Source organism: Saccopteryx leptura, chromosome 7, assembly GCF_036850995.1.
Source record: "Saccopteryx leptura isolate mSacLep1 chromosome 7, mSacLep1_pri_phased_curated, whole genome shotgun sequence".
Classification (NCBI taxonomy): domain Eukaryota; kingdom Metazoa; phylum Chordata; class Mammalia; order Chiroptera; family Emballonuridae; genus Saccopteryx; species Saccopteryx leptura.
Window position 1 is genome coordinate 37,173,303 of NC_089509.1, and position 8,827 is coordinate 37,182,129.

At 47.9% G+C, this 8,827-nt stretch overlaps 1 protein-coding gene across 4 annotated transcripts in view; it reads right to left on the bottom strand.

The window, feature by feature from the left end:
- The window catches only part of CACNB4 (calcium voltage-gated channel auxiliary subunit beta 4), a 280,735-nt gene that overhangs the window by 50,500 nt on the left and 221,408 nt on the right, over positions 1–8,827 (bottom strand). For all 4 annotated transcript variants that reach the window (XM_066345078.1, XM_066345079.1, XM_066345080.1 and 1 more), the window contains one exon: positions 7,083–7,205. In XM_066345078.1, coding sequence (XP_066201175.1) covers positions 7,083–7,205 — 123 coding nt within the window. The remainder of the gene's footprint in view (positions 1–7,082; positions 7,206–8,827) is intronic.

Genomic DNA, 8,827 nt, shown 5'->3' on the forward strand with positions numbered 1-8,827 from the left:
CCCCCCTTCTCTCTCTCTCTGTCTCTCCTCTCTCTCTCTCCCTCTCCTCTCTAAAATGAATAAATTAAAAATAAAAATAAAAAAAAAATAAAAAGAAAGGAAAAATAAGAAAGACAATTGTCCTATTCAACAGCCTGGGTTCTTCTTCCTGCTCAGGGCTACCTTCTCTGCTGTGAATAAACAGGCAGCTTCTGTCTTCTTCCTGCCTCAGCAGCGGCCAGGGGTCTGGTGGCGCTACGTCAGGCCCACCGTAAGCAGAGGAACTGAAGGGAGCCCCGTGTTAGAGCCACCATGATGCACACCCAGGCTGGTCCTCTTTCTCCCTCCTCACTTCCTCAAGCAGGAGATGGTGATGATCCCAGGATTAACAACTACATTAGCTTCATTATAAAATCCTGATCTTAATACCAATAGTCACTTGCTCATACCTTGTTGTATGTGATAAGGAGAGCTGTAGTTTTTCTCTGCGTTTAAGCTTTTCCATGACTGAGAAAGTACTTATAACAGTGCATCACAGATGGCCTCCTAGGCAATGGGAGAGGGAAGGCTACAGCTTAATCACAGAACTGTGTTCATTGTGTGGCTCTTCCAAGAGGGCGTGCCCACTCTCTGCAGGTCGCCCTAGTGTGGTTCCGATCGTCCTCATTTTGATTTCCCAAAAATGATGAGTGCTTCCTCTTTCTAAGATGTTTTCTTATATGCTATTTCAAGAGCTGAAACAAGAAGCTCTAATCCACATAGGATTACCAGCTCAATATCACACATCAAATTGTCATACTGAAGAGAAAGTCACTGATCACGGAGCATATAGATCAAACAGCAACCAACACGGCAAATTGGGACTATTGATGGGAAGGCGGAACACCGAAATACAGCATGGCAGGAATGCCGGTGTGTGTGGGTGGCATGGAATATGTGAGAACTTCTCTTAACTTTCAAAATTCTGCTTTTCCTTAAAAACGAGGAGTGTTAGCAACTAATGACTATGGTTGGACATTTTTGATGGGAATGGTGACACAAAATCAATAATTCAGGTGCCAGAGCACATGCCTCAGGTCGAGGGCCCTTGTCTTCCCGGCAAGTGTGGGCATCCACACCTCACGCACCATCGAGAGAGCACACACCATCAAGCTGACGCTCCGTCAGCCTCCCAGGACCAGCGCAGCTTCGCCTGTACCCGTACTTGCCCTGCGCACTCAGTAAGAAAGTGTTCCCCTTCCTATCCAAGGTCTGTCCCTCCACTCGGGTCTGGATCCCTCCCCCGCTGCCTACTCAAAAACTTTACCCCTTTCTCATCAATCTCTCTCCTTCTTGTTTGTTAATATCAGCATCTATAGGTGCACAAAAGCTCCTGTCTTGAAAAGAAATCTCTTTTGAATTCATTCTCTCCTCAATCTACTGTCTGGTCACCGTCAACTTCCTTGAAAGCATGGTCTACACTTGCTAAATATGCTCCCCTCCTCTCCTTGTCCCATTTCATTTGGCCCCGTCTCCACCATGCAGACAGTCCAGACTTCCACGTGGTCTGTCCAGTCTCCACTCCTCACTCCTCACCCGAGACGGCATGTCACATTTCCCACCGCTGACTGCTGCTGCCTCGTAGATCGTGCTTCTCTCAGTGCTCTGTCCTGGGTTGCCTCCCCTATCTCAGAGTTCTCCTGTTCAGTGTCCTGATTTGGTGAATCTTCTTATGTATCCCACCTCTGCAAGATGGAATTTGGGGGGGTTTGGTCCAGAGCTGCCTTCTCTCCTCCCTCTACCCTCTCTTTCGTAGGTGACTTCCTTTATTATCACAGCCTTAAACGACATCCAAAAACACATGACCCAAATTTTTACCTTTCGCCCAACCCTGTCCTCTGAGCTCCAGAGTCTTATAGTCAGCTTCCCACTTGGTATCTTCTTTGAAATGTCCACTCTCAACCTCTCTCCCAATCTGTCCTCTTCCCACCCAAGTTATATCCATTCAGTTGCACAATTTTAGTTTCTACCCGTAGTCAACTACCTGTGCTCTTCACTGAATTTTTAGGATATATCTGAAATCTCTCTACTTCTCTCTCTCCCTGCACCATGCTGGCTCAGTCCCATTATCTCTCACCTGGAATGATTCTAATGGTCTTCCGGATTCCATGCTTATCCCACTCCAAATCATTGTCTCTACAACAATCATAGAACCTTTACAAAAATGAATTCATCTCACTCCTCTGCTTTTAAATCTTTAATGGCTTCTCGTTACATTTACAATAAAACCTGAAGTCTCACCATCACATTAAGGTTCTACTTGACTTGTGCCCTGCTTCCTTCTACAACTCTGTCTCCTGCTACTAGGTCCCTGGCTCACTGCATTCCAGACATATATATGTCATTCTTCCGGTTAACTGATTGTGTCAGTCCATTTTCCTACCTCAGGTCCTTTGCATGTGCAGATGTGTTGTCTTAGAAGCTTCCCCCTTGCTCTTTTTAAAGCTGCCTCCTCCTCACCCTTCAGATCTCTGCTTAAAACTCACAATCTCACAAAGGCCTTCTCTGATCACCTTTATATTTAAAAGTATATAACCCCTTATCCTTATATTTAGAAATTTTCAGCATTTTGTTTATCTCCACCCTAAACTCCAAAGCATTTACAAATTGGAATTATTTATTTGTTCATTATCTGCCTACTCGCTAGAATTTAAGCCTATGAGGGAAGGGGCTCTGTCTGCTTTGTTTATGGCTGTCAGATATCTGCCAGGGCCTGAAACATAGTGAATGTTCAAGGACTAAATCTCAAATGAGTGATTGTATGGGTGCAGGTCAAGAGGAGACAATGCAAAGTTAGTGAGACATCTCTAGATCCCCAGATGCTTAACCGAGTTGGTATCAAATAGTTAAAATGTTAAAACTAGGTAGGTGTCCTGGTGTCACTAATGCCATTGCAGAATGCAGAGTTTCCAAGACAACGATAGTCAAAATTGTTATCTATTCGCCATGCAGGTGTCTCAGTGACATTGACATGTTTATGTTCCTCTATTCTCAGGTTTCACTTTATTGATCCACATTTATACTCTTTTTTTCCAAGCTCTCATTTCCAATGCCTGCTTTCCAGCTGTGCCAGTGGACTATCAAGTAGGCATGTCCTCCAGTGTCCGCCCAACCCCATCAGAAAATTCTGTGAACAGGGCAGTTCAAGGAAGGCACGACTCTCCTCCTGCCTCAGCCCAATTCTTTGCCCATTTCCCCGATGCCACCTTCGCCCCAGCCCCTCCCTCCTACAGTGATGGCTTCTCCTTCCAATATATTTCATTGGGTTCAACAGCTCAGTAGTGAAAACATACTTGAATCTTTCCCACCTTAAACACAAAGAAAAGCAAATAAAAATTTAAAAACAATGCCTTTATTTTCTGATGAGAGCCGTCTCTTTTTCAACTGTTCACAGTTAGGAAGAGAAAACTGAAATTTCGCTCTTCTGGCCTCCCGATTATATGGACCAATGTCTATTAAATATCTTCATGGGAGTCTCACACCACCCCTGACAAAGTGTATCTAAAAGCACATTTTTAATCATGTCCATTTCCATAACAAGTCCTCTCCCCTCTCTGGCTTCTTTATTTTGATAGCTGACCTCACCGTCTACCCTTTCAAGTAAACTGGAAAAACTGACCTCCACCCTTTGTTTCTCTCCTACTTCGCTTTCCCCAGTATTCCGCCCATGTGAAATCTCCTAATCCTGTCAGTTTGGCCCTGAACTCTCTCCCCACGCTGCTGCTTCTCTTGATCCTCTGCTACAGCCACTCTTGAGTCTTGCTGTGTCTCCCTACCCTCTGCAACGTTCTCTCAGTCATCAGAGTTATGTTAAAACACAAGGCTGGCCCTGGCCAGCTGGCTCAGCAGTAGAGCGTTGGCCTGGCGTGCGGGGGACCCGGGTTCGATTCCTGGCCAGGGCACATAGGAGAAGCGCCCATTTGCTTCTCCACCCCCCCTCTTCCCCCCCCTCCTTCCTCTCTGTCTCTCTCTTCCCCTCCCGCAGCCAAGGCTCCATTGGAGCAAAGATGGCCCGGGCGCTGGGGATGGCTCCTTGGCCTCTGCCCCAGGTGCTAGAGTGGCTCTGGTCACGGCAGAGCGACACCCCGGAGGGGCAGAGCATCGCCCCCTGGTGGGCAGAGCGTCGCCCCTGGTGGGCGTGCCGGGTGGATCCCGGTCGGGCGCATGCAAGAGTCTGTCTGACTGATTTCCCTGTTTCCAGCTTCAGAAAAATACAAAAACAAACAAACAAACAAACAAAAAACACCACAAGGCTGATCACATCGGTCCTTTATTTAAAATTCCTCTCCAGCCTACTGCCTGGTGATAAAGTCCAGGCTTCTTGCCATGGCTTAAGGAGTCCTTATTATTATTAGGAGTCTGGCCTCTCTGCCCTGGTCCAGGGCCTGGACTGCTCCCTCCAGCCATGCTGCATTGCTCCCGACTGTCCCTTCCACCTGATGCCACCTCCAGCCCAGCTGGAACTCCCTCAGGCTTCACCACTTCTGTAGAGCTTTCTGGGCCCTGATCCTCCTACTCTCCAGCCTGGTGGTCCCCATTGCTCTTTATTTGCATTCCAACACCCATTCACTTGTACTGTAGTGGAACTTATCACCCGCAGAGACTATGTACTGGTCAGTCTCTTCCACCAGACTTGGAGTTCCCTGGCAGTGGGGAAGGAAGCCTTCATCTGATCCCCCAGAGCCCTGCACAGTGCCTGACAGGAAACAGGATTTCAATATCCTGAGGTTGAAGCCCTGGCTGGTTGGCTCAGTGGTAGAGCATCGGCCAGGTGTGTGGAAGTCCTGGGTTCACAGGAGAAGAGCCCATCTGCTTCTCCACCCTTCCCCTTCTCACTTCTCTCTATCTTTCTCTTCCCCTCCAACAGCCAGGGCTGCACTGGAGCAGAGTTGGCCCAGGCACTGAGGACGGCTCCATGGCCTCTGTCTCAGGTGCTAGAATGGCTCTGGTTGTAAAGGAGCAACACCCCACCCAGATGGGCAGAGCATCGCCACCTAGTGGGCACGCTGGGTGGATCCCGGTCAGGCACATGCGGAAGTCTGTCTCTCCATCTCCCCTCTTCTAACTTCAAAAAAAACCAAACAAAAATTATATAAAGTCTACCGGAAAGTTCTGTCCATTTCTATCACAAGTATTGACACGTAAGCACATGTTTATTTGGCGCATGTGTGCCTCTATTTTTATCACTTAATGTATACATACTGACGTAGCTAATTAACTAAAACAAAGTTGATTCACATTAGTCTTATGTGTGAAGCGATAGTGTACCCATGGCTACTAATAAAGTTCATTTATGCCACTGTAATTTTTATGAATTTCAACAAGGAAGAAATGCTACAGAAGCATGTCTGTCGCATCCACCATATTCCCCGGACTTAGCACCCTCTGACTATCACTTGTTTTTGTCCTTACAAAATTTTTTGAAGGGCAAAAATTTCAAAAATGAAGAAGATATCAAACAAGCACTGGTTCAATTTTTCGCATCAAAAGATAAGACAGGCCCTGGCCGGTTGGCTCAGTGGTAGAGCGTCGGCCTGGCGTGCAGGAGTCCTGGGTTTGATTCCCGGCCAGGGCACACAGGAGAAGCTCCCATCTGCTTCTCCACCCCTCCCCCTCTTCTTCCTCTCTGTCTTTCTTTTCCCCTCCCACAGCCAAGGCTCCATTGGAGCAAAGTTGGCCCAGGCACTGAGGATGGCTCTGTGGCCTCTGCCTCAGGCGCTAGAATGGCTCTGGTTGCAGCAGAGCAATGCCCCAGATGGGCAGAGCATCGCCCCCTGGTGGGCATGCCGGGTAGATCCCGGTCGGGCGCATGCGGGAGTCTGTCTGACTGCCTCCCCGTTTCCAACTTCAAAAAAAAAAACAAACAAACAAACAAAAAAGATAAAACATTTTTCAGGCCCTGGCCGGTTGGCTCAGCGGTAGAGCGTCGGCCTGGCGTGCGGGGGACCCGGGTTCAATTTCCGTCCAGGGCACATAGGAGAAGCGCCCATTTGCTTCTCCACCCCCCTCTTCCTCTCTGTCTCTCTCTTCCCCTCCCGCAGCCAAGGCTCCATTGGAGCAAAGATGGCCGGGGTGCTGGGGATGGCTCCTTGGCCTCTGCCCCAGGTGCTAGAGTGGCTCTGGTCGCAACAGAGCGACGCCCCGGAGCGGCAGAGCATCGCCCCCTGGTGGGCAGAGCGTCGCCCCCTGGTGGGCGTGCCGAGTGGATCCCAGTCGGGTGCATGCGGGAGTCTGTCTGACTGTCTCTTCCCGTTTCCAGCTTCAGAAAAATACAAAACAAACAAACAAAAAAAACAAACAAACCATTTTTCAAAACTGGGATATACAAATTGCCCTCATGCTGGCAAGAAATCATTAATAATAATGGCAATTATATTATTTAATAAAGTTTATTGATGGTAAGAAAAATTTGTATTTTGTTTTATTCCAAAAATGGACAGAACTTTCCGGTAGACCATATATATATGCATGTATATACTGAGGTTGAATAAATAGAAGTTTTGGATGTCACTATTGCACCTTTCGAGTTGAGAGGCTTCAAGTCCTTCTTGTACTGCTCAATCCCGTTAGTCTTCTGTTTTCCAAAGACCTCGGCACTCTTCTTAGCCTTAACACTTTAATTATTACACTCACTAGTGTTGATTCCACGGTCAGGGTCCAAAGGATTATAGCCCAGGTGTTTATAACTACAGCATCCCTTATAAATGGTCTCCCATGGGTACATGCTATGCCACCAAACTCATGTTTCCCTAAGCTGGATCCATAGATCTATGGCTCTGCATAATCAGTCATGCAAAGTGATTAAAAGGTGACCAGAGGACCAGAGGTCTTTCCTACATCCATCCTGTGATGACTGTGATCCAATGTTTTAAATGTGTGATAATGCAAGCAATGATCTCAGGATCCTAATCTAGGTGAGAAGGAAAGGATTTGGAAGGCCCAGCAACTAAATGAGGTAAAACCTGGCAGCTCCCCAGGGCTTCTCTCGGTGTATTTTGGCTCAGAGCTGATCCCCAGCTTTGGCCTCCTGGCAGGTGAAGGGACGCAGAGTGCCCTCTGTTTACCTCTTTAATGTGGAGAAAGTCCTTGGCATCGAAGGAGATGGCCGTGCTCGGGACTGGCACATCCTCATCCAGGGCACCACAGTAGCTGACGTTCGTCTTCACAGCAAAGGCCACGGGTTTGGACTAGGCACAGGGTCATGGGATAAGGATGGACGGAGGAAGACAGAGGAGGATTTTTCATATTGAAACACAGTATCATAATAACGTAATTGATAGTATCAGGCAGCTGGGGAAATCACTTTCAAAAAGGGGGCTCTCAATCGGGTGTCACGCTCTCGGGCAGCACTGAGACATCTGCAGGCATGACGCTGAGAATGACTCAGTCCTACCAGCCCACCCATCCCCCCCCTCTTGTGGTACTTTCCAACATCACAAACAAAAAGTGCTCCCCTAACACACTGAAAAGGACTGAAAAGGCGGGAGGGGCTGTCTGCTTTGCCCTCTCGTCATGAAACTTACATTTGTTACTTTAAATGATGATAGACACCCTTGCCCTTTGAATACAGGAAATGTGTGCCAGTCTTAAATAAAAAGGTTTTGGTGGTGGCAGAAGTGGGTAGCTCAGATCTGAAAACCTGTGGGGTCCCACTCAATAGAACACCTTATCCTGCCAGAGAAAAGGAAAGCCGGGTGGCGGGGGTGGTAGGCAGGAAGGGCAGAGCTGCTTACACATCACCTAGTAACAAAAGCTGGTTCTCAAACTCTTTTTGGGTCACGTGCTCTTGGGCTGGGGCAGCCTGGCAAAGGTTAAGCAAACCACTAGCCTTCGCCAATGGTACTGCACTGACATTTGGGTGACCACAAGGCCACAAAACAGACTCGGAAAGAAAACTAAAACAAGGATTTGCCACAAATGAGAACACAGTGTTCCTGCAATCCCAGGCTGCTTTGCTATTGGCTCACTTATTCGTGCAGTGAGCACAGGTGAGGAGCAACACTTGAGACAGAACCTGAGTTAGAGTCCCACCCACGCCCCTGCACAGGCACTGCCCACACCCCGTTAAAGACAGCGCAGGTGTGGAAGCAAACAAAGATGCATTTCCTGCGTCCCTCTCCTCTTTCTGCTCTTTCTAAAACTGTACTGTAAAAACTGTAAAAATACAAAAGGAAATTCACTTTATCTGAGCTTTGGCTTTTCTCCTTTTAAAAATGAGAAAGATTAAGTCACTGAGTCTGTCATGGAGGGTAAGAAGGAGAGGCTGGCTGTGACCCCTGTTTTATATTTTGCTGTTGGACATAAGATTTCATTTGACAAAAGGAGTCTGTGCTAAAAAAATTTTAAAAATAGTTTAAAATACATAATGGGAGCTGTCCAGTGACTCTTCCCATCCTGACATTTACAAACGCAATGTGTTGCATCCTGTGGGTGCCGAGATTCCTAGGGGAGGCCTCTCCCAGGGAACTATCTGAAGGTCTGTCTCAGCGATGTCCCTACTGCTCAGCTTTGCTGCCATGTTAACACCTCTTCAAAGTTCTGAACTTCATGCTGAACTTGAGGTGGGAGACTGGCGCCAAGAGCAGGGAGACCCACAGAACTACAGTGCAAGTGCGGCCGGCCACAAAGGCCAATGTCCTAGAACCGGTGGGCATGCTGGACCCTGAGGAGGCTCCCTGCCAGCCCTGGGTGTGGCGAGCTTGACGTTGGCTACAGTTGCTGAGTTGGAAGATGACCAAAAAATTTACCCCCAAACCAAACGCGAAAGGGTGAAATGTCAATGTCTCAGGCCCCGGTCCTGAGAAATGTT